Source organism: Megascapheus bottae, chromosome X, assembly GCF_031878675.1.
Source record: "Megascapheus bottae isolate mThoBot1 chromosome X, mThoBot2.hap1, whole genome shotgun sequence".
In the NCBI taxonomy this organism is placed as follows: domain Eukaryota; kingdom Metazoa; phylum Chordata; class Mammalia; order Rodentia; family Geomyidae; genus Megascapheus; species Megascapheus bottae.
In genome coordinates, this window is record NC_143547.1 from 54,899,648 (window position 1) to 54,926,593 (window position 26,946).

General features: G+C 36.5%; 1 protein-coding gene across 1 annotated transcript in view; it reads right to left on the reverse strand.

The window, feature by feature from the left end:
- Chm (CHM Rab escort protein) overlaps positions 1 to 26,946 on the reverse strand; it is a 171,817-nt gene that overhangs the window by 35,662 nt on the left and 109,209 nt on the right. The window contains exon 9 of the mRNA XM_090327051.1: positions 10,397 to 10,474. Within this exon, the coding sequence (XP_090183177.1) occupies positions 10,397 to 10,474 (78 nt within the window). The remainder of the gene's footprint in view (positions 1 to 10,396; positions 10,475 to 26,946) is intronic.

Genomic DNA, 26,946 nt, shown 5'->3' on the forward strand with positions numbered 1-26,946 from the left:
AGAGCTCAGGATATCACCCAGGCCTAGAGTTCAAGCCACAAAACTCATAAAAAGAAAAGAAAAAAAAAGAAGAAAGAAGGAAGGGAGGGAAGGAGGGAGGATGGGTGGAGGGAAGGACTGATTTATGGAATCATTTAAAGAAGTATAGGGTTGTGGAGTTTGGGAGCTCACTGATGCAAGGACAAAGTATTACTAAATGTGACTGTGCTGAAGCTTCCATGAAACAGGGATTCTCAAATGAAGAGGAGGAGAAGGAAGCAAATCAGAATCACACCTGGGGGACTGATTCACATTTTAAGTACCCCTGGAGATTCTGATAAACTCCCAAATCCCAGGTAAGAATCACAGCCAAGCATGCCACTGCTCCTGTTGCTTCTTTAGGATGTGCTAAGTAGAGAAAACTAAACAACTACTCATACAGAAAAAAAAAAGAAACTATTCCAGCAGAAGTTAAGGTAAAAGTCAAATAGGCCAAGTCTCAGTGTGGTAGAGGATAATATGATTCATCTACTAGTCTCTTACTGTGTAGTACTGAGGCTCTAGGGTTGGTGAAGCTTTGGAAACCAAGCATGTTTAAGTATGTGCTAAGATTTGTTTCCCTCAGATGCTTGTTTTTGTCATATATTCAGCCTAATTGGGAGAGCAATGAAGAAAGCAATATTGATTTCGAACCTATTCTTAATCATAGTATTACAAAGATTAATATTAAATAATTCGATGACATTTGGTAAACAACTAAATAAAACAGTACTGCCAGAGACATTAAAATACCCTCCTGCTCACTCCTTCAACAGAAACTTGAGGATGCCATTAAGGATAAACAGCATTTAGGCTTTAGCTGAGGGCCTTGCTGAGACTCATAAATAGTAAATTGAGGAGTAACATGATAGGAGTTTCCAGTTACAGGAACACAATGACCAAGCTAATCATAAGAATCACTGAAGCCAGAAAGAACATTTCTAGGGCTACGCATTCTAAATCAACAAATCACAACAGTTACTCTGTCTGTTCTTGGTTACACCATACAAGACCCTAAATAGCAAAATGATAATCAAGGAGAAAATACTCAGCAAGATATAAATGTAGGGGCTGGGAGTTTGGCCTAGTGGTTAAAGTGCTTGCCTAGCATGCATGAAGACCCGGGTTCGATTCCTCGGTACCACATATAGAAAAAAAGCCGGAAGTGGTGCTGAGGCTCAAGCGGTAGAGCTCTAGCCTTGAGAAAGTCCAAGGACAGTGCTCAGGCCCTGAGCTCAAGCCCAGGGCAAAAAAAAAAGATATAAATGTAATATCTGGAATTTAGCTCAGAAGAGAAAAATTACATTATTAACGAGTAGCTAATCCCTTTGATCTGCAGAATTAAAATACCAACTAATTATACAGTGTAGAAAGGAGACATCCCATGCGTAACAATTAGGAAGAAAATATTAAGGACACGAGAAGATTTTCAATTGCTAAAACAAATAATATCATTCTCCCTACTCAATATGCCTTAGGAACTTTTCAAATGCATTTGCTCAAATGCCATCTCACTCATGAAACTAGTGCACAATGCTTTACATTCATTTTTCTTGGGTAAAAAAAATCTGTTAAATAGGCATTAAACTATTTAGAGATAAGATAGTTCCAAATCGATGTGTCTATTTTGACCCTAAATACAGTGTTACTGAGTACAATGAGGTTATTTGGCATATGTATTCATGTATGCCTAATCCAGTCAAATTAACACATTTGATCATCATCCATAGTTAGCAGCATTTGTGTGGAGGAATGTGAAGATGTTAAAAACCTGGTTTTTGCACATTTCAAGTAAGCAGTTTCAGTACTGCTAGGTATATTTTAAAAGTAGCTTGCCTCATCTGCCTCCCTCCCTTGACTTTCCTCAGGTAAATGGCCTAAGCAGCAGCTTGTTTTCCAACCTCAAATCTCTTTCCACATCTAATCTGCTACCAAATTTTGATCCTATTTTACAAATATTTCTTCGTTCATTTCAATCTATGTCTAAGAAGACAATGGGCTAGTCCTATATAACCCTAGCTATTTAGGAGGCTGTGATCTTAGGATCACAGTTTGAAATCAGCCTGAATACAATTGTCCAGGAGACTCAATCTCCAATTAACTAAAAAACCAGAAGTGGAGCTGTGGGTCAAGTAGTTCAACAATAGCCATGAGCAAAAATCACTCAGAGACAGCCCCCATTGAATTCATGATCTGGATTCAAGCCCCAGTACTAGCACACACGCATGCATGCACGCACAAGTGCACACACAAACATACAACACAATGGATTGCTAGCAAGGTAGTATCTCACTGTGTTCACCACAAACATATGGGAGAACAAATACAATGAAAAAAAACACAACACATCTTTCCTTAAAGAAGCTTTCAATACAATGAGTATTAAGTCACAGGCAATCTTTTTATTGTAAAGGTAATGTGCAGAGGAGTTACAGTTACATTAGTCAGGTTGAGTACATTACTTTTTGAACAAGTTAACAGTAAGGTCCAGTGATAAAAGATTAAGGATAAAGTACTAACAGGCACTGAGAGGAGGCAACAGACTCAGCCCAGAAAGGGAGAGAAAAGTAGCAATTAATGCTCCTGGGAGGAAATAACACATTTGCTGATTCTAAAAAAATCTAATGTGGCTAGGCAATGAAAAAAGACCACATTGTTCTAGAAGAGCAACATTTGCTGGGAAATAGAGGTAAATTAGAGAAGAATAGGTGCAGAGCAATTCAGTATTAACTGACAACAAAATACAAAGAATGGAGGAAAGAGAAATAAAAAGATGTTAGATTTCATTTGAGGTGATAGAAAGACACAAAGTTCTTTAATTTTTTTCTTTTCTTTTCTTTCTTTCTTTCCTTTTTTTGTGGATCATGGGACTTTAACTCTGGGCCTAGGCACTGTCTCTGAGCTCTTCAGCTCAAGGCTACTGCCCTACCCCTGGAGCTACAGTGCCATTTTCCCTTATATAATGATTAACTGGAGATAAGAGTCTTAAGGTGCTTAGTGATCAGGCTGGCTTTGAACCACAATCCTCAGATCTCATCCTCCAGAGTAGCTAGGATTACAGGCTTGAGCCATCATAACCAGCAAAGCTCTTTAAAAGCTCTTTAAATAGGAAAAAAAGAAGCAGATATGCAGATTGAACAGATCTAAACACAGAATTATTTTGTTAACTTCTTTTGTGAAGTCCTCAAGTAGATTGAAAGAGCCAAGAGATCAGAGACTCTGGCTGACTATCCTGTTCTTGACATATCCCCAGTGCCTAGCACATGGAAAACAACTTACATTTGTACAGCATGGAAAATTGATGGATAGTGGAAGTGAATGTGGATAGTACAATGACGGGAATAAAATAATATATTCTTTCTAAGAATCTCTTCTCATTATGATGCTTCTTCCAAATCATTGCCAAAATCACCCATTTTAAACCTCAATTTTAAATGCAAATCAAAACAGTATTACCTCACTTTAGTAAATAAAAATGACCACTATCAAGAAAACCAACAACAACAAATGTTGGCGAGGATACAGCCAAAAAGAAATAATTATACTGTCGGTGGGAATGTAAGCTTGTTCAATCACTTGGAAAGCAGTATGGAGGTTCCTCAAAAAACCATAAAACTGCCCTATGACTCTGTAATTTTATTCCTGGGAATTAAAAAAATAGAGCAAAAAACAGACAAGGTTACAATAAGGCCACCAGCACAACCATCTGCATTGTAGCATTACTCACCAAAGTGAAGATATGGAATCAGCCCAGATGCCCCCCAGTGCATGAATGGTTCAAGAAAATATGATTCACACACACACATACACACATACACACACACACACACACACACAATGGAAATTTACTCATCTATTAGAATGATATTGTATCATTCATAAGGAAATGGGAAGACTTGGAAAAATTGAATTAAGTGAAGTAATCTAGACCCAGAGGAAAAAAAGATTACATGGATTTCCTCATTTGTGGTTTATAGAATGTAATAAAGATAGTGTTACTAATGAATTAACAAGTATAACAGACTTCATGGGGAGCTCAAATAGTATAATTACTTAGAAAAACTAAGTCAAAGCCCAACAAAATCAGAACCAGAAAATGAGTACATGCAAGAGGTGGGAGGGGCCAAAGGGAGAGGGGTAGATGGATGAAGGGGAAGAGGGAAGAATGTAGTCAAGTACCCATTGCACATACCACAAAGTGAAGGGAAGAGGTAATCGAAAGGGGATAAGAATGTTAAAGGGGGTGACGTTGATCAAGATAAATTGTATTCATAAACTGCTTTGTCATATGGCATGACCTTTTACAACTGAGGAAAAATTAAAAATAAAGCACAAATATAATTTGTTTTAAAACTGTAGCATGGCTGGGAGTTTGGCCTAGTGGTATAGCGCTTGCCTACCACGCACAAAGACCCAGGTTTGATTCCTCAGTACCACATAAACAGAAAAATCCAGAAGTGGTGCTGTGGCTCAAGTGGTTAGAGCTCTAGCCTTTAGAAAGCCCAAGGGTAAGTGTTCAGGCCCTCAGTTCAAGCCCCAGGAATGGGAAAAAAAAGAGGTCAGGAGTTTGGACTAGTGGTAGAGTGCTTGCCTAGCATGCATGAAGACCCGGGTTCAAGTTCTCAGTACCACATACACAGAAAAAGCTGGAAGTGGTGTTATGGCTCAAGTGGCAGAGTACTAACCTTGAGGAAAAACCCAAAGACAGTGCTTAGGCCCTGAGTTCAAGCCCCAGGACTGGAAAAAAAATAAACTGCAGCTGATCAGAATGTAAACTCCCGATCTTAGAAAAATATTTACAATCATCTTCATAACATTCCTTCTCTGAGGAATGCCAAGGTCTCCAGCTACAAATATATACTGGTAACATGTATTGATAGTAATATACATTGTTCTCTTGCTATTTTGTAACATGGTTTTCAGAGCTTTATCTGGTTAATAATCCCAATAACTCTTTGAGATAGATTTTTACAATGTTCCAGCCTTGTGTAAGTTTACACAGCTAGAAAACGGTAGTCAGGATCCAAATACATTCTATATGACTTTGAAGTCTGCACTTTTCACTATAGTCTCTATACACAAAGTCAGGATATTTCACTCGCTACTTTCTCCTAATGGCAACATGTATAAAGACTGGTAAAGGCCAACTATCTAGAACTTAATCACTGTCATTTTACAAACAGGGCATGACAAAATCAGAGTTTCAGTAGTAACTAATGGTATGGGAAGCCACTTAATTTGAAAAAGGAAGAAAAAGGAAGGAAATGGGAATATGGTAGTGGAAAAGGTGCATGTACAGACATACCATAATGAAATTCCATATTATAAATGTATGGTAACTCAAAACTTTTTGGACTCAGTCCAAAACAGCATACTATTTACTTTTCACTAATTTGCAAATATTGAGATAATGCATAATTTTTTAAGAAAGGAAATCTCTAAAACATAATCATAGCAGGAATTTATAAGTGACACAGCTGATGTATACATGGAACACTAGCTGAAGTAATCAGATGAGAATGAGTTAGAGAATCTGGTCCAAGGTCATATCCAGATATTAAAATATTGAATAGCTAAAGGGAAAATTTAACTAATTATCCTGTCTCCCTATTTATCTACTTATCATAGCTGCAAAAGAAAAATGAAGCTATTGAAGACCATTTAGTATTTTGAAAAATAGCACGTGATATAACCTAGAAAAGAACCACTGATACAGAACTATATCCTCTCAAATTAAGAAAGCAGCACTAATGGGTAATACAGTGAAGAGAGCACAGACAGTTTATCTTAGGCAAAGTAAATTTAAAAAAAATGAAAAACAACTTCTAATGGAAATCCCTGCATTTGGTTACATGGTGTGTGTGTGTGTGTGTGTGTGTGTGTGTGTGTGTGTGTGTGCGCGCGCGTGCGTGCGTGCGTATGTGTGCGTGCGTGTGTGTGTGTGTGTGTGTGTGTGTGTGTGTATGTGTGTGTGTTGAGCCTCTGGGACTTCCTGTTTTTTTCTCTCAAAGTTTTTTTTATGGTATTTTGATGTATAATCACCACATTAAGGTCAATGCTATGAATACTTATGCGTCCATCAATTTTCTTAAATGGAAGGTGAAAAAATGCCCACAAAACTATGAGTCTCCATTCATAATATATAATAGATTTATAATATATAATCTCCATTCATCTAGTTCAGTCATTGAGTACAATGTTCAGAACCTTTTTTTTTGTTCTGGAAATACAATAATGAAGTATTACCTTTCATGCAGAAAGAAAATAATCACACATAAGAACCTAGGAGGTGATGAGGTAGGGGTAGGGTATAGTGTTCTGATCTAGTCTATGATATTAGGAAATAAACTTAGAATTTTGACATGAAGCATGAATAGTTTTTAACCACATTAAAGGGGAAAGGGAATGCTAAATGTTCCATATAGAAAAATAGGAAAAGACAAAGTAAGTCTATGAAGGAGCGAGTGTACAACTTTACTACATCATTTACTTGACATAATTATACTAACAACAAACAAGTGTTCAAGTAAACTTGATTCCTTAAAATGAAACAGATTATTTACATACAACTGTAAGTTCAAGGTTTTCCAATGAAGAATTACCCTTCATTTCATATTTAAATCCTCACAAAATACCTCCTATTTGGAAAAATATAATAGCCTGGGTTGGAGATGTAGCAAAAGTGGTAGAGTATTTGCCTAGCAAGTATAAGGCCCTAAGTTAAATCTCTAGTGTACATGGACCTAAAAGCAACTTGAATCAATGTTAATTTTAGATATTTATAGATTTTTGACTAGGACTTTTAAGAGTCAAAAATTAATATATATTGGAATTATTACTGGAGGTATAAATTCACAATTTTCAAATATTGTTTCTTATGAAAAACCTTTAAAAATTACTCAAGCAATTCATGCAGAAAGAATACAGTAGTGGGACTGGGAGTTTGGCCTAGTGTAGAGTGCTTGCCTAGCATGCACAAAGACTGGGGTTCGATTCAGTACCATATACGTTGAAAAGCTGGAAGTGGTACTGTGGCTCAAATGGTAGAGCACTAGCCTCAAGAAAAAAGCCCAGGGACAGTGCTCAGGGCACTGGCCCGAAAAAACAGAAAGAATACAGTAGATAGCAGAAATATCATAAATAAAAGTTTTTTAAACTACACTATTATTACAGAAATTACAGCTTTGAATTAATTTCCAGTAAAAGAGTCACAATCAGTATTACATGTATTTTCTAATTCGTATCAACTTGTTGTACAAGGAGGTCTTATTCTGACCTGCTAATATAATATAGTCATACAATATACCTTGATCAGAGTCACCCTCTTTATCACTGTCCATCTCTGCTTATCCTTCCCAATGTTATATCGTTTTTCTCTTTTTTATTAAAGAATTTTTAACATTGATTTTTACATCATATTTCAAATGTCATGCTTAACAAACAAGTATTCAAGAAGGGAATCTCTATATACAATCATTGGTACATAGATTTTAGAACATAATTAAAATTAAGCTGAGGGTTTGTATGTCATAGATACAGCTTTCCATCATTTTGTAAGACAGTTTTTGTATCTGTGTGTTTTACATTGAAAATATTTTCTCTGAAAAATCGAGTCTGTACTCAACATGTACAAACCTGCTTCTTGTCATTATTCTCTAAACAGTACAGTATTACCGCATTAATATCACATTATGTTTACTATTATAAGTAACATGGATGATTTCAAATAGATGGTAGGATATACATCATTAATATGCAAATACTATATTCTCCTACATAAGGAACCAAGAATTCATAGATTTTGATAGATTCGGGGGTCATGTACTAATCTATGGGTACTGTGGGATAACTATTTTAATTTGACTTTGATTCCTTCTCAAGATGCAAGAACATTTTTAGTTTATTATTGAAACTCCCAATGTTGTATCTTTAAAAGTCAAAATATATCTTACAAACCAAAATGTACCTATCAATTAGACACTGGAATTCTAGTAATATGATAATATAATAAAAGTACAAACTAGACATTGTGCTATTTCACTTACAATCATAAAAGGAGACACAAAAGTAAATACCTAACTTTAAAAATATTTGTACTTTTACTGTGAGAGAGGCATTTGTAGATATAAAACATTATAAATATTTTATTTCTGAATGTGAAGGAAAAGGTAAATACTTTCTAAGGATATATCATATCAGATCTCGAATGAGACCTGAAGATGGCCATCAAGTTTGTCGACTTCATCCTACTTGCCTAGGCATAAGAACTTGGTCACTATAGCTTACTGAAGTGAATTCCAAGTCTTCTCTTGTTCCAGGACTAACTGACCTTTACATATGTCTTAGGAGCTGTTAAACAATCAAGGTTATAGTTCAGGTTTTTCTACAAAGATACAAAAGATACTAAATGAAAAGTGATTTATCTGTTGTTTAATTTCATATGTGATTGTTAGTATTCACCTAGGCTCACCAAAATAAGGCATTATAATCAATTAAGACCTAGAGTCCCCAGCTCATTATGGAAAAAATAATACTCTTGCATAAATCCCAAAATTTACCATGCAGATTAGTGTTTCTGAGTTTCATCTAAGGAAAATCCCAAATACATTCACTTAGATGTACCTTAAAACTACAAATTCCTGGCTCTACCCATAAGCCTATCTCAGTAAAGGGGAGACACAGAAATCTGCCTTATTTTTTTTTAGATAAGCTTACCTGGCGATTCTTATGCTCAATAAAGTTTGAATACTACCAGCCTTGAGGTTCTTTTGGTCTATAGACCTTTAACCCTCAGCTATCTGTTGTAACTGGAATCTGCATAGATCATAAAGAAGAATTCCTTTGTTCAGAGTTCATCGTAAGCTAGGTCAAAGTAAGGTAAATACAGCCTTTATTTCAACAAATTCTATTACTGTACTAGAGCATAACTGTTCCAAATCAAACAAAAAAACAGGAGTCATGCAAAATTCTCATGTCACATGTAGGACTCACTGGAAGGGGCCCAAAATAGGTAAAATGAGCTAAAGAAATAATCACCGAACAAGTAATTCATTATCTAGCTTTCTGTCATACTCTTGTTTCAGAATGAATGCACAATAAAAAAAGAAAAAAAAAGAATTTGAGAAGTCAGAAGGACAACTATTCCTTTATAACCTTCCTTAGAGTTCTTCATGAGCCACGATGAGACTACCTTAGCCTTTAGGGATAGATTGTTTTCACTGTAAACTATCAGATTTCATTTAAGTTAAAACTCTGAAAGGTACTTTACAATCCTTTTATATCATGCATCACTTTTGTCTTATACTACAGAAGTACAAATTTACAATGCATTACATATTCCTTGAGGTTTTCTTTGTTAATCCTATATATATATATATATATACATATATATATATACACTTTGTTCAATGACAAGTTTAAAGTCATTTTATTCCATAAGGCTATATAAAATTACTTGAAATAATTGGAGATTAAAACCTATCCTATGTAAGATTCTAATTGAAAACATAATATTTTATATATCAATGATACCATTTTTACATATCCTTAAACATAATTACCTAAGAAATACAGAAGCTTGAGAAATTTAACAAAGTGAAGAAAAAAACAGTTTCAGTAGCTCCTAAACTTAGATCCAGTTGACTATAAACCTTGATCCATTTGAAACTTAAAGCTTCAATGAAAACCCTAGAAATTAGCTAGGTGTGTAACATATTATTTTCTTTCATATACTTCAGACAAGTATATACTCTAATAACTAATAAATTCTAAAATAATAATCAAAAGAAAAAAATAAAGAGGTAAATATGTTGTTCAGCTTTTCTAAGCAAGTAAATTCGTGTTTTCATCCTTAACTGGCTTGTAGTCTTGATAGTGTGTAAAAGAATTTTATCCTTAGATAACAGGGCAGTATAGTTTATGACAACAATCTACCTAAAAACTCATTAAAGTCTTTTCTCTTGGAGTGACATGCATTATCAGCAGAGATTAATCTGATGAGTCTTTAGGTGAGCTCCATTTTTAAAAATGCAATAACAGAGGGCTTTGTTGTCATCTGACGAAAATCAATTAGAGGAGGTAAGGCCACAAGGAAAACTAACATCACTCATCACCCACCCCTGGCAGCTGAAATGATTTGTCTTCCAAGCTTGGATGGTCAGGAGCTGTAGTCACATTGCAGGAAAATTAATTTAGTTTCTATATTCTGAACTCACTTTCCTTGTTCTGGAAGATCTAAACACAAATTATTTTTAATCAAGGCTGATATGTTATTAATACCAAGGAGGATCTTTCAAGAATCATTTTTTTAAGTTGACTTTAACATTTTTCACCTGTGCTTGGGGAATGACCATAGAAAGTTAACTTATAGCATCCTTACTTTCTGGTTTCTTTGTCCACTACAAGGCAGTGTACAGAATGGCGAAGACAATAGATTCCACCAAACACAGCACACATCCTAGAAAGAAAAAAAGGAAAAATTAGTAGAATTGGTTTGAAAGTGAAGAAAACAACATTTTAAGAATATTACACATCACAATTGATATTGCAGAAAAGGAATTTTGATAATTTTATTTTTTTTCAATCGCGGTATGAAGAAACTCTCAGAAGAAAATTTCTCAGTAGCGTGCCAGAATGTGGTATATTCCTGTAAAACTAGAAGTATACAGAGACTTAAGAAACAGAGGAGGATTACAGTTCAAGACAACCTAAGCAAAAATTTTGTGAGAACCTAGTTCAATAAATACCATGCATGACTGTGTATATCACCAGCTACATGAAAAATATAAGTAGGAGAATCAAGGACCTAGGCCAGGCCCTATCCAAAATATAACAAAAGCAAATAAATAAATAAATAGATAAATAAATAAATAAATGGCTGAGATATGGCTCAAGTGCCTACCCGGCAAGGGCAAGGCCTTGATTTCTAACCCCTGTACCACCAACTTTAAAAGAAAAGATTAGCAGTGTCCAAATTCAGCAGAGGCAATATTATTATATCATTAACAGTGTTAATGTTGACACCTACATAAGAACTAAGCAAGAAAAATAGTCAAATGTCTTCCTAAAATCAATTCCTGCAGACCTAAGTTACACAAATCACAACTACCCTTATGATGTAATATGTTCAGACATGCAACAGAAAGCACCAGGGACATGTGCAAGAGGGTTGAAGCAGGGAAGACTTTGGGACAACTTTCACTTACCATAAAGTAAGCTAAACCTCTAGAAGCTGAAACTAAGGAATAGTAAGCATATGAATTAAGGGAACAGTGAGCCCGAGGAGCTTGTTTATTTCTGAAGTATATGTGCTGAGTTTTAAATGGCAAGGGTGAGAATGGAACAGGATACCATTTCTGGATCTTTGCCACTACATGATCCACGGTACCCTTATCCAATGAAATAACATGACAAGTGGTTCTTGGATAGTAATTAACCCAGAGACATGATAGAAGCAACTACAAACACTTTCTTGGGGGATATGACATCAACCAAGCCCAGACATAGTCCACTACCAGAAATACAGATGCCTCATAAGTTTAAAGTCTAAGATTATATAACACAGGACCTCAAACCCTGAATGACAATTAGAGATACAAGAACAGAAGGGTTAACCCCCCAAAAAACTTTATTCTGATATAATCATCAGATACAGATTATGAGACTGTTAAAAATGGATGAATCAGAGACAAGGACAGTGTAATTACAAAAAGAAAGTCTGACCTGCAATGAAAATGTCCCCAAATTATCCAAACCCTAATCCCTGGAACCTGTGGAATATATTACCTTACATAGCAAGGAAGTCTTTAGAAGTGTGCTTGAATAACTTGGGATGATACAATTATTGTTAGTGCAGTAACATTAAAGGTTCCTTAAATAAGAAGCAGGAAGGTCGCAGACTGGATATAAGGATGAGAGCAGATATCAACGTGTGGCTGTTATTGGAAGGAAGACGCATGCAAACTATGCAAGCAGCATTTTAAGTTGGAAAAACAAGAAAGATAATGTTCCTAACCACTCTAAGGAATGCATCAATGAGGATGTACCCCTTTTAGACCTGTGGCCTTCAAAAATGTAAGATAATTACTGTGTTGTTTTAGCTTACTAACTTTGCAGTGGCAACAACAGAAAATGAATAGGCTATGTACACAAAGACAGGATAATGACCAAGTTCACATTATAATCTTGTGGAGAAAGAACAGTCCATAGGAAAATAGTCTGGAAACAACAGATTATCCATATGAAGAGAGCAATTATATCCTTACGTTACATCATTTTCAAAATAAATTCCAGGAAGTTGCCATAAATACAGAAAACAAAACTTTTAAAAGAAAATAGAGCAGGGAAAATGTCTAAAACTAGGGAAAGAGATTTCTTTAATAAAATTTAAGAATTAACAAGAGCAATGACTCAATATTCGGGTACCCAAGGTTATTGACATGTTCTTGGATATATAAACATAACTACATAGACAGAAAAATCTATGATTGGATATATATACTCTATAGACATAATATTATATTTTATAGATTGATATGGATCTAACACATACAAACTCTTAGCTTAATTTTAAATGTTTTCTAAAATCTGCGTGCCAGTGATTGCATATAAAATTACCTTCTTGAATACTTGCTTATTAAACATGACATTTGAAATATGATATAAAAATCAGTATTAATAAAATCTTTAAAAATGTAAGAATTACACAGAAAGAGACTAAATATGTACTAGTTCAAAATTTTAAACATTTAGACAATAAAAAAAGAGTATACACATAGACAGGGAAAGAAAGCAGTATCAGTTTGTGCGACAATTTGTCAAGTTCAAGATGAATACTATCTCTTAGAGTACCAATCTTTTTTGTTGTTAGTTGTGGGGCTTGAACTTGGGGTTTGGCCTCTTATCACTGAGCTCTTTTGATCAGGGCTAGTGCTTTAATACTTTGAGCCACTACTCCATTTCTGGTTTTCTGGTGGTTAAATGAAAATAAGAGTCTCATAGACTTCCCTGCCTAGGCTGGATTTCAACTAGGATCCTCTGATTTCAGCCTCCTGAGTAGCTAGGATTTCATGTGTGGGTCACCAGCACCTGGCTAGAGAAGCAATATTACTGTAGGTGCAGAACTTTAGAAAATACTAATATATATGTGTCAAATGTATATAAAACATTTGTTGCTAAACACTTTTAAGGTAGCACAGCACAGTGCTTAACAGGAAGAATTCTGACTGTGGTGGCTTATATGCCAACTCTGCCACATACTAGCGATCAGACCTAGAAGGAGACATTCAGCCTCTCTGTATCCTATTTTATCATCTCTAAAATCACTGCACTTATTCATATAGAGCTCTTTTGGGGATTAAATGAATTAGTATTTATAAATGGCATATTTTTGTATGTGGAAAATAGCTGTATATGGTGCATGTAATTATTCATGCATACATTAATACATAAAATAGATACCATTGTATATTCATTAGAAACAGTTCAGATATTGACGAAGAAAAAATGGGAAAAATAAATGTAAAAATAATCTATGTAGTAAAGAATTCTACCTTACCCAAAGAAGGTCTAGCTTTTGTCCCCAGCTTCTGGGAGTTGATCTCTAAGCTTTCAGAATGTCAGGTCTGAAAGGAATGTTTTTGCCTGCTTAGAGGCACTGGGTCAACAAACATTCTAATAGAATGATTAAAGGTCAGGGCTTGAAAAACCAGATAGTCTTAGGGTAGGGGTTAGCCATGTCAAAAACATTTAACAATATGAGTTAGGGTGAGGGCTTGAATAGAGTATTCACAGGGCATGGGAAATTGAGATTTGCTCCATTGACAATCAAACATACTTAAGAAATGTAGTCCCAATAAAAAAAAAGAATCCTGAATCCTGAATGCTGAGAGTCAGGAGAGCTTTCTTGGTTGGTCATTCTTTGTGCATTATGTGCACTGTCACACAACCATATTGGGAGAGGAACATTATTCTGACTCCACGGTGAAAAAACATTCTAGAAACCCTACATTTGGAACCTCTCTTCCTTTGATTTATTTCCATCTATATTTGCTCCCTCTAATAAATCAAGATGACGAGTATAACAGCTTTCAATGACTCCTGTTAAGGTCTTCTAGCAAAGTATCAAACTTAAGGGTAATTTTGCAAAACCCACACATTTGTATTACAAGTATGGATAGTTTTGTGGAGACTATACTCCCTTACAGTAGAGTTGTTTAAATTCTCAAATTATACAATAGAATACCACAAGCAATTTAAATGAATGAACTTTGCCCAATGCCAGTGGTTCATGCCTGTTAATCCTAGATACACAGGAGTCTGAGATTTGAGGATCACAGTTGGAGGCAACATACGCAGGAAAGTCTGTGAGAGTCTTACCTCCAATTAACCACTACAATCCTGAAGTGATGCTGTGGATTAAATTGTAGAGTGCTACCTTTGAGTGAAAAAGCTCAGAGACAGCATGTAGGCCTTGAATTCAAGCCCTAAGATCATAAAAAAGAACAAATTCAACTACATCAATCAGTGTGAATAAATTTTTAAAAATGTACAAATTGTGTGACAAATTTTAGCAAAGAATATTTTCAAAGTGATATTTATGAAAAGTTTTATTTCCTTATGCATATATAGATATATCAAAAATGCATATATGTAGCACAAAAAATTAAGGGAATTATAAATACCAGGATAACAGTTCTAGGTAGGGAAGGAAACAAAGTTTACTGAAAAACTGGGCATGGTGGCTCAAGCCTGTAATCCTAGCTACTCAGGAGGTTGAGATCTGAGGATCACAGTTAAAACCCAGCCTGGGCACTCTAATCTCCAATTAACCACCAGAAAACCAGAAGTGGCACTGTGGCTCAATGGGTTGGGTAGTAGTCTTGTGTTGAAGAGCTCAGGGACAGTGCCCGGCTTAGAGTTAAAGTCCCACAACTGAAAAAACGTTTACTGAATATCTCACTTGCTCAATTTTTTTCTAGAAAATAATTTACACATATATGACCACATTTTAAGATTTGGCAAAACTGTCAATGAATACATAGGTGTTTGTTATATTATTCTCTGTACTTTCTGATATATTCTTAACGTATTGCATAATCCATTTAAGATGCAAGCTGTGGAAATAAGTGATATTCTCTAAGTATGGCTTAACATTTCTGATATCATTATAAATTCAATCATCTTAATAGACATGACCAAGCTAAGAATAGTAAATTACAGGTTAGGTAATCATTGCTTTTGGTATAGAACACCAACATTACCAGGAAACCGTTTCTTTTTCACATTGAAGTATTAAGAATAATGTAAGTAAATCCACAACAGAATGAGCAAGCAAAACATTTCATGTACTTGAAAATTTCTGAAGACTACATCTAGTACACTAGCTATATTTCTTAGTATTCTTATTCACTAACCACATGGCAAATTATGCAACCACACTTATCAATTGTGCTGGCTTACTTAGCCTTAAGACATTCTAATTTCTCAGCTTCTAAAGAGGATTAGAGTAAATAGCATCTTTTGGTTGGGTTGTTGAGTGTTTGCTGGGGATTCACTTCCAAGGTAGCGAGAAGCCACATTTTGAGAGATCAATTCAGGAGTCTTTATTAGAAAACTAGAACTTGCTGTTGTACATATGTCCCCAAAGAATTTGTAGCCTCAAATACACTTACCAATATTAAAAACTGAGCCAGGAGTGTAAAGAATGAGGAGACAAACAATCCCAACAAATAAGATCAATGTTAATGAAGAGCTGAAGTGGGGGGCTATGAGGACCTGAGGAGAGTCAGGAGAGCTGTTTGTGACCTAAATGAGGTCATCATCAGAGGGCAAGGTCACAGGAAGCTCAAGAGTTTAAAGAGTCTCCTGAGTTCATGGCACAGGACTGGCAGATCCACTAACCTATTGTCCAAGTCCCTGCCTCTGCCTCTAGGATTTCAGGCCCGCCCATCACCTGGGGGTGGCACTTCGCTTTCATCCAACAAGAAGCCAAGATGGCGCTGGTTAGACCCAGTATCCATATTTCATGAGTTACACTTTTCAAGTGGTATTCTGTCTTCTGTTTCTGATGGGGGAATACTTGTGAAAAGGTAATCAAGACAATTAACCTGATCTTAAAGTCAGTTTCCTGTCAATAGTGAAAGAGCACAAAAGCACACAAAATATTATTCATCTACTTCACATACATAGGCTGGATTAAGTTAAAGCTTCAAATGGATAAAAATATGGATGACACAATCAATATTCTCATTCATCTGGGGTTATATTTATGTTATATGAGGAGGAGCACCAAGTGTTTCCAAGTGCCTCATGAGCAACTAGGGATGAGCTGCAATCAACTGACCAACTTCAGCAAAGTTAGTCTATGTAAACACACACATACACACACACACACACACCTTATACATACTACCAGAGTAAACATTCTGGACGCGTTAATTCCAGATTGGGAATTTATGTATTTATTAAGAATTTATGCATTTATTTATAAGTAATAATTATTAGATTTAATAATGCTTTTCCCCATTGGGAAATCTAAGCATCATAGATATGAAAAGAATAAAAAGAATCAAATTCAGAATATAAAAAGTACTTCAGACTATTAAAATTATTAGGATATTATAAGATTTCTCTGAGAAACAAACCTAGAATTCATTGTAATTATTTTTTTTTGCGAGTCCTGGGCTTGAGCTCAAGGCTTGAGCACTGTACTTGGGCTTTCTCAAGGCTCGCACTTTACCCACTTGATCCACACCACCACTTTTATTTTTCCTATGGATGTGATACTGTGGAATTGAACCACAGTCTTCATGCATGCAAGGCAAGCACTTTACCACTAGGCCAAACTCCAGGACCTCACTATAACTATTAAGATTGTTTTTCATTATGTATTATAGTATTTATATGTTTTTATCTTAATACAAATAATCTAGCATCTTTCTGGAAAGCAACTGTTAGAATTTTTTTTGCTAAAAAGAGTCTGTGAGACGCTTGGGCAGAAGATGGCAGCGGTTCAGTTTGAGTCTTTCTGAGCTCTCGCCACGATACCAGTTTTGGCAGCGTAGGGGACAGTACATACCTCAAATCGATCCTACGTAAGCTTTAGCGATACAGAGACCTCAGTCACAGAGGAAAAAGGCAGAAATCCGGCACAAAGAAGACAGCGGGGACTGGTGCCAGCCGCTCAGAGCAGCCGTGGAGACAAAGCAGCTCTTCTGAATCTGAGCAGACAGGGCTTCTTGGCGCCGCAACCTGCCAGCTGAAGACAGAGCCACACAGAGCCTGGGGAAGCCCACAGCCGACACCCGGCTGTGCACATACCTGCCAGCTTCAAGGAACCGGAGAATCCAGCAGTTTGTGATACCTCCGAGGAGAAGTTTCCACTTCTGCTCGCAAATAGGCATTGGGAGGGACCCCTCCCCCACAAGCTGAGAGGAGCGCCATCTTGACTACTGTCAAGGACCTGGCCAAAGCAATTGGAGCCTGAGAGATGTTGCTGACAGCGCCAACTTTCTTACTGGGAAAGGATTTCCCAGAGATCCCTTAGACGGAAATCCGGCCCCAGCACTGCTGAAGTCCATCCCCTGTGCCAGCCTCAGACCTGGTAAAGAAAGCTGCCCTCGGATCTTTTAGCTTCCTTTTCCCAAACAAACAGTCGGACCCGAAAAACCTCATAGCCAAATCACAAGAGAAGAAGACTTTCTGAACTGTTTGGTTCCCGAATTTAGTGGAGACAAAAGTTTCCTAACCTGTCCTGCCCCCAAGCCCCCCCCCCCAAATCCTGAAGAATACCGTTTTTGTTGTTGTTTTTATCTTTGCTTTTGTTTTTTTTTTCTTCCACCCCTTTTTTCATTTGCATTTATAGGTGTTCTTATTTTCTCTTTACAATCCTACCTACAGTTTGTATTTTCCTCTTTTCTCTCCCGCATCCCTCTGTCACTGTGGTCGTTCCTGGAAACATAGTGACAGCTCTGGGTACAGTCTGAATACAAACGATATCTATATAGATACAGTCACCTGCATTTTAATCTCCTGGTCTCAACCCTAGTATTTCTTAAGTAAGAGCTCACAATAGTGAGGAATCTCCTCCGACCTTTTTCTTTTTCTTTTCTTTTTTTTTGGTGTTGTTTTTGCTTTTTTTGTTTTTTGTTTCTGTTTTTCATTCTGTATGGGTTTTTTGTGTTTTTTGTGCTTGTTGTTGTTGTTGTCTTACTTTCCTTTTTTTTCTTTCTTTTTAAAATTTTTCATCATTGAAATCTCCTATATCTACCTCCCTCTTTTCTCGATATATTCTTCTTATTACCCTTCTTACTTTCATGAGTTTTATCTAATACTTTCCAAACTTTGTACTCAAATACGCTACCTGTTTATCAACTTAGGTCAGTTATCCTTACGCTATACGTTTTCTTCATTACTATAATAATCTTACACTCCTACTTTACTCCTCTTGTACCTCCCCTGTTCTCTCTCATATTATTTTTCTATCTCTGGTCATCTGTTCATCTTTCAACCCTTGTAATGCATGGATCTACACTTGATGGCTGTTGAGCAATACTGTATATCTAGGTGTTCAGTTATACTCTAGGTCAAGAGGGACTTAAATACAATAGAGATTGGACTGAGAGTCTTATTGTTTTGGCCATAAATCGGTTACCAGTGGTTGTATTAGATTGGTCTATAAGTGCACAAAAAGAAAGAGTGATAATACCATTCAAAAATTGAGCTGTGGCTCAAAGGATAGGGCAGTAACCTTGAGCTGAGAGCTCAGGATCAGTACACAATCCCCATAACTGACATAAAAAAAAAGAAATAGTAGATGTGGGTGGAAGGGGTGAAGCTTTTGAAAGGATAACACAGTTCAAGATGCACTGTACACAGAAACTGCTTTATTAAAAGGCAAACAAATTAAATACATAACTTAAAAGTAAGAGAAGCAAGGAAATGGATGGCTTAAAGATAATAAAAAATAAGTTATTAAAAAAGAATAGGTAGTAGTGGTTGGTATAGGCTCCTCCTTTGGTGTAAATTGCTACAACTATACTATTGTCAAGAGATTGTCAGGTAAGGTAAATGTCAGGATAGGTAAGTTTAAGTTTACATTTGGGGGGGACTTCTTTTACCAAAAATCTACAAATAGACCAAATTCAACAGGTACTATTACCCTAAGTTAAGACACTAGAAAAATGTATTTTAATAATGGCATTCGCTGAGAAATGGCTGGAACAAGAGAAAATCATGTTAAGTGAGATAAGCCAAGACCAAAGGAACAAAACGCGCATGGTATCCTTAATATGTGGATATTAACCAAACAGGACTAGAGCGATTACTCAGTATTTGGTATTTAACGTCACTGAGATGAACTTCAAGATATAAATATAACTATATACACATATAAATCTATGATGGAATATATATTCTATAGACATACTGATATGTAGATCGGTAAGTATCTATGACATACAAACTCTCAGCTAAATTTTAATTTTGTTCATAAAATTTATGACTGCATATAGAGATTCCATTCTTGAATACTTGTTAAACTTGACATTTAAAATATGATGTAAAAATCAGTATTACAAAAATCACAGATGACAATGGTAATATCATAATAGAAATTACAAAGATCCAGAGCATCATGTGGGAATACTTTTCAAACCTTTATGCCAACAAATTTGAGAATCTAGAAAAAATGGATGAATTTCTAGCCAATATTAACATAGCCACACTGACCAAGAAGACCTAATCCAACTAAACAGACCTATTTCAAGCACTGAAATAGAAATGGCAATAAGAGACCTTCCATCCAAGAAAAGCCCAGGGCCAGATGGATTCACAGCTGAATTGTATAAGGTCTTCAAAGCAGAGCTCACACCAATACTCCTCAAGCTCTTCAACGACACTGAAAATGAAGGCTGTTTGCCAAACTCATTCTACGAAGCCAGTATAACCCTCATCTCCAAACCAGACAGAGATTCATCAAAGAAAGAGAACTACACACCCATTTCTTTGATGAATATTGATGTGAAATTTCTCAACAAAATACTGGCCAACCATCTTCAGCAACTCATTAAAAATTATACACTATGACTAAACAGGATTCATCACAGGGATGCAAAGCTGTTTCAACATACACAAGTCAATTAATATAATTCAACACATCAACAGAAGCAAGGACAAGAATTACATGATTGTCTCAATAGAGGCAGAAAAGGCATTTGACAAGACCCAACACACCTTTATGCTAAAAGCTCTGGAGAATTCATGGAACACTCCTCAGAATAATGAAGGCTGTGTATGACAAACCCACAGCTAGCATTATACTTAATAGCGAAAAGCTAAAGCCATTCCCTCTAAAATCAGGAACGAGACAAGGATACCTACTCTCTCCACTCCTCTTTAACACAATATCAGAATTCCTAGCCAGAGCAATAAGATACGAAGCAAGCATAAAGGGGATCCAAATAGGGGAAAAGGAAGTGAAACTTTCCCTCTCCAGATGACATGATTCTGTATTTAAACAACCCTATAGACTCCACTCCCACGTTGCTTGAGGTGATTCAAAACTTTGGGAAGGTAGCAGGGTCTAAAATTAACCCTCAAAAATCAACTGCCTTTCAATGACAACAATGAGAGGAATGAGGCAACAATCAGGAAAGCAACTCCTTTTGCAGTAGCCTCAAAGAAAATAAAATACCTAGGAATTAATTTAACTTCGAATGTAAAGGACTTTTTGCTGAAAACTTCAAAACCCTGAAAAAGGAAATTAGAGCAGACCTGAGGAAATGGAAAAACCCTTCCATGCTCCTGGATTGGAAGAATTCATACCACGAGAATGGCAATCTTGCCAAGGGCTATCTACAAATTCGACACAATACCCATTAATATCCCAATGTCATTCTTTAAAGAAATAGAAGAGGCAATCCAAAATTTCACATGGAATAATAAAAGACCCCTGTAGCAAAAATAATTCTTAGCACAAAGAACAGCACAGGAGGAATTTCAATAGCAAACTTTAGACTCTATTACAGACCTATAGTGACCAAAACAGCTCGGCACTGCACAAGAACAGGCCTGAAGACTAATGGAATAAAACTGAGGACCCAGATATTAACCCACAGACCTATGACCACCTAATCTTTGATAAGGGAGCCAAAAGAATAGAATGGAAGAAAGACAGCCTCTTCAACAAGTGATGCTGCCAGAACTGGTTAAGCACCTGCAGAAAACTAAAGTTAGAACCTTCTCTGTCACCCTGTAACAGAATTAACTCCAAATGGATGAAAGATCTTGAGGTAAAAGCACATACACTGAAAACTTTACAAGAGGGATTAGGAGATACACTAGGTCTCCTTGGCACAGGTCGAAACTTTCTTAATAAGAACCAAGAAACACAACAAATCAGAGAAAGTCTGGATAAGAGGGACTGCATTAGACCACAGAGCTTCTGTATGGCAAAGGACAGAGCTAACAAATTAACTAGAAAGTCTACAGAGTGAGAGAAGATCTTCACTAACCATATAATGGACAAAGGCCTCATATCTAAAATATATCAACAGCTCAAAAAATTGAATCACTCCAATCTAATCTCCAAAGAAACAGCCATCCGATTAAAAGATGGGCCAAAGACTTAGAGTCTTCTCTGAAGAAGAAATAAGAATAGTCTATAGACACGTGCAGAAATGCTCGACATCTATGCTGCTTTCTGAAAGAATGACATGGCCCCACTTGTAAGGAAATGGAAAGACTTAGAAAAAAATCATATGAAGTGAAGTAAGCCAGACTCAAAGGAACATAGGCTCAATGGTTTCCCTCATTTATCACAATCAGTAGAAACCTTGGGCTCTCCTAGGAGAGGTTTACAATAGAACAAAACCTAGATACATAAGGCCATGTATTATGACGCTTAATGAAAGGACCTCCAGGATATAAAAACAAAAGCAATACAATGAGTGATTGTTGTCCTTAATGTACTGTTATCTCTCATCTCTTTTGCTGTCCCTTGGTTATCTCATATTGTTACAGTATTTCACCTGGTTATCTGATATATTGTGTATATGTGTATTTGGTTATTTGAAATCGGATAGGGAAGGGAGGAGAACAAGATGAGGGGTGTGGATGGGGGGAGGGAAATGGGGACCAAGACATGAGAAAGGGTATCAATGTCTGAGGTAATGCAGCCTCTATCTGGTGAATATAATGTAACCCTTCTATTAATTACAATAAAAATATATGTGAAAAATCAGTATTACATAGATTAATATGTATCTATGACATACAAACCCTCAGCCTAATTTTAATTATGGTCTAAAATCTAAGTGCCAGTGATTGTATTATAGATTCCCTTCTTGAATACTTGTTTGTTAAACACATCATATGAAATAGGATGTAAAAATCAATGTTAATAAATTCTTTAATAAAACATCACTATTAATGAAATCTTTTTAATAAAAATGTATTTTAATACTTTATCACATGCCATTTTAAAACCAGGCACTGGTGGCACATCCCAGTAATCGTAGCTACATGGGAAGCTGAGATCTAAGGATCATGGTGCAAAGTCAGCCTGGGAAGAAAAATCCATGATGCTCTTACCTCCAATAAACTACTCAGAAAATGATGGAACTTGAGCTATGGCTCAAGTGGTAGGGTAGTATTGAACACAGAAAGGCTCAAGAACAGATCCTAGGTCCTAAGTTCAAGCCCCAGGTTTAGCAAAAAAAAGCCATTTAAAACAAAATGAAACAAAACAGGTATGTTACAAGAGAAAAAATCAGAGAGAGCATTGGACAGTATTACTAGACTTTACCAACATAACTGGTTGTACTCTAAATTGACAAAGGAGCTATTCCACCCAGTGCTAAGTCACTTTTCGATGTGTTTACATACAATATAGCTTCAGTGACTGCGCCTAGTATATATAGTTTGACTGTGCTATTTGTAACTACATTCATATATAAACATTTATCATAGCACTGTATGTAAAACAGCAAAGCTTTCCATCATGTTTACTTAGTGCCTGCTGGCCTGAAAAATGTGTTTGGGCAGACCTATATGTCTGTGTGTGTGTATATACATATATATATATATGTGTGTGTATGTGTGTGTGTGTGTGTGTTTATTTTGATTTTATACTTAAAATATACACACTTGCATGGTGGGATGGTCCCCTGAAATTCTTAAGTGTTGCTTACCCACACATATAACAAATGCTATCCTACACTATCACATGACCTTTTTATGGTTCAATACTTAGACTGCCTATTTATATTAGTGTATCATGTTAACTGATTATATCCTTAAATGTCCTTAATTTTGTTTCCGTTTCTTGGTATTTGAACAACTTGCTCCTGCCAGAAGAAATGTGAGTATGGTAGAGATCAGAAGTAAAAGTTTTGCTAAAGTGATGTGCCTTGTAGAAGTTAAAATTGGGCAGCATATAAGTCACAGCATCATCTCTCCCCAACATCTTTTCTAAGATGAGGACTATTGTCATCCAGGTCAGCTTAGATTTACTATTAGCCCAGAACTAAATATCTTCTAAGAGCAAAATTATTCATAAAAATTCCAATACACAGGGCCATGAGTGCCCCCTAGTGGTAGGGTACTTGCCTAGCATGCATGAAGCCCTGGGATGGATTCCTTGGTATCACACACACAAAAAAGCTGTGGCTCAAATGGTAGAATGGTAGCCTTGAGAAAGCTCCAGGACAGTGCCCAGGCCCTTAGTTCAAGCACCAGGACTAGCAAAAAAAATCAAATCCAGGCCTCAACCCCCACATTATGGTCTTGGATTCAGTTTTTATGAGACTTGACTCTGTTGCACAGAATCATGAAAGTGCTACACTACAACATAGCCTCATTCAGTGACCCAGCATAGCCAAAATGGCAGGCAATATCCATTCCCATCTGTAGTTATAAAACTTGAGGCGTGCCAGGTTCCAGTAGCTCATGCCTATAATCTTAGCAACTCAAGAAGCTGAGATCTGAGGATAGCAGTTCAAAGCCAATATGGGCAGGAAAGTCCATGAGACTCTTATCTCCAATTAACCATCAGATAACTGGAAGAGGTGCTGTGGCTCAAAGTGGTTGAGCACTAGCTTTAGCAGAAGAGCTCAGGGGCAGCACACAGACTCTAAGTTCAAGCCCCACAACCAAACAAATAAAAAATTGAGGGGATATTGTTCAGCAAACAATAACCCCAAATCAGAACTTTCATGTCTTGCTTAGGGCTTACTGTAGGTATTCTCTTATTCACCTTGAAGAGTGATTATTAGAAACAGTCCACAACTACCCACCTCAACAAGTACTATCTCTTGACTTTCATTACAATTACCACTTCAAGAAGCTTTTTCGTGGACCTGAAAGAACATAGCACTGATGATAACTCAAAAAAATATCTGGTACAAGTATCTGAAACCAATGGGGTTTCTGATGCAGATTTTATACTCTAGGAAAGATCTATGGGTAGATGGATTACCCTTTAGGCATTGTTGTCACTCTTAGAAAGCATAATCATCATGCTTATCTTAGAAAAAGCTGTCAAAAAGCAATACATAGCCTTCAGAAAAACCTCCCCAAAACCGCCTCTATTTTATAGTCCTTTGCCATATATCTAGCTTGTTCTGTTCTTGTTGACACTCTGTAGATGATATATTCTCTTCTTTTTCCCCCAGGTTTTCCTGCTGTCCTTAAATTTAACCTTCTATAGGAAAGTCACAATAAAACTATGTATTAGGTGACAGAAACAGATCTGTATTAATAACTACACCAAGGGTTCAGAATAAATTAGCATAAATTATTAGACACACCATCATTTAATCTTCAAAAAAAAGGCCTTTAAAAATATTAGGAGTCAATTTACATGCTTGGATCACAATCTAAAATCTAGTTCATGCACATACAGGATAGTGACTCCCAGGTTTGTACAAGGGCCTTCACACCAACTCCATGAATTCCTCAGAACAGTTAATCATGATGATAACTTTTGATGGTTGTTCGTTAAATCTAATTTCATCTAAGCTGCTAGGAAAATGGACTATGGTCCGTCTGAACTCTTGGACTAACAGGTCCATCTATATTCGTGATGTATCTACCTAAGTAGATTTAAAAGTACGTGTTTCAAATTCCAAAGCAAGCCCATGATTCACACTTTCAGGATGTGTAGCAAACAAGCATGCAGGGAATCTGCTGAGACTGTGAGATTCATATTCTCAGCCTCTTTCTCTGGTTTGACACTGAGCACATGATATATACATTTCCAGTTTGAATAATCCATATTTAAATCCTTGTTTCCTTTACTGCCTAGCACTGAAAACCCAACTGATACAGGTGAATAGGTACTAATTTTCACTCTAGACAAGAATATAGTCCCCTCCTTCCTTCCTATTACCCTTCATAGCTATGTCCAGCATTAAGTGGGTATTTTCAAATGCAAAATATGAAGGAACAAAACTAACCTCTTCGGGAAGAGCTATATAACTCTTAGATCTTTTTCATGAGTTGAAAAATATGTGTAGATGGTGGTACAAAGGGTGAATAAATGCAGCAGTAAAACTCACCAGACACAATGTTGAAAATGAACTATATGACTTGTGGGGGAGGAGGCATCATGAAATGAAAAAGTAGGAGAAAATGAGGGAAGACATGACACTGTTCAAGAAGAAATGTACTCAATACCTAACTTATGTAACTGTAACCCCTATGTATGTTTTCAATTAAAAAAAGAAAACTTCCTACAGTCACAATCATTCACATTATTGTGTGTGTGTGTGTGTGTGTGTGTGTGTGTGTATTTCCACATGGCCCACGTGAAACTATACTTCAGATAATAAATTTTTTTCAAGTTAAATTGTTTCTGTGTCCCTACATTTTCTATCAGCTATAAACTGGAATGCAGATAAAAAGTAGAGTGAGAAGTTACTATACTGACTCTCCAGCCATTTAGCAAAATGTTTAATCATAAAAAAGCTAAACATTGATTCTTAAGAAAGCCTACTGTAAAAAATCTCCCCATGCAAGTAAGAGCTCATTTAGCACCCACCCCCTTCCTTCCTTCCTGTGTTTAAACTTGATCTCTATGCATGACTAAACATCATCCCCTGCCTCCTGGGGAGAAAGCATTTATTTTTTTTAAAGCAGTCTTTGGTATAAAATCTTATCAAAGGCTTTTTGAAAATCCAAATATTCACTGGCTCCCCCTTGTTCACACCTTATTTACCCCTCTCAAAGAACTCTGTTAAATGGCTGAGGTCTAATTACCTTACACAGACCACAGTCTTTCCTCTTGTGGGTTCTATATTCAAGAATTCTATGCATTAGCTAGTTATGACAAAACTGACTCTCATAGCAAAGTTTGCCTTACTGCTTTATGATCCCTAGACTGTTCTGCTACACCTATTCCTCTCCCCAAATCAACTGCCAGTCCCTCCAATACGGGTCCCAGACTGACCACTACATGATAAACGGAGATGCCTCAAATGAAAAAGTAACCCAGGCTTCCTTTGTTTACAAAGGCCAAGTTACATAGATAAAAATCAAAATATGGGGCCAGGAGTTTGACCTAGTGGTAGAGTGCTTGCCTAGCATGCACGAAAACCCAGGTTTGATTCCTTGGTACCACATACATAGAAAAACACCAGGGTGGTACTGTGGCTAAAGTGGTAGAGCTCCAGACTTGAGAAATTCCAAGACTCAGACCCTGAGCCTAAGCTAAGAACTGGCAAAAAAATACTTCATTGTGTGAGGCAAATCTCAGATCAGATCTGCAAGTGTCCTTACTTCGAAGGCTAATTCTATGATTCAGGAACTGAAGATACGACCAGGAGCTACCATTCATCCATGGTTCATCTAGAGCTGTGTATGTCACTTATTCACAGCCCTGTACTGTATTAAGTTTCACAACAGGTATGAAAGGGCAAATTATGGATCTGG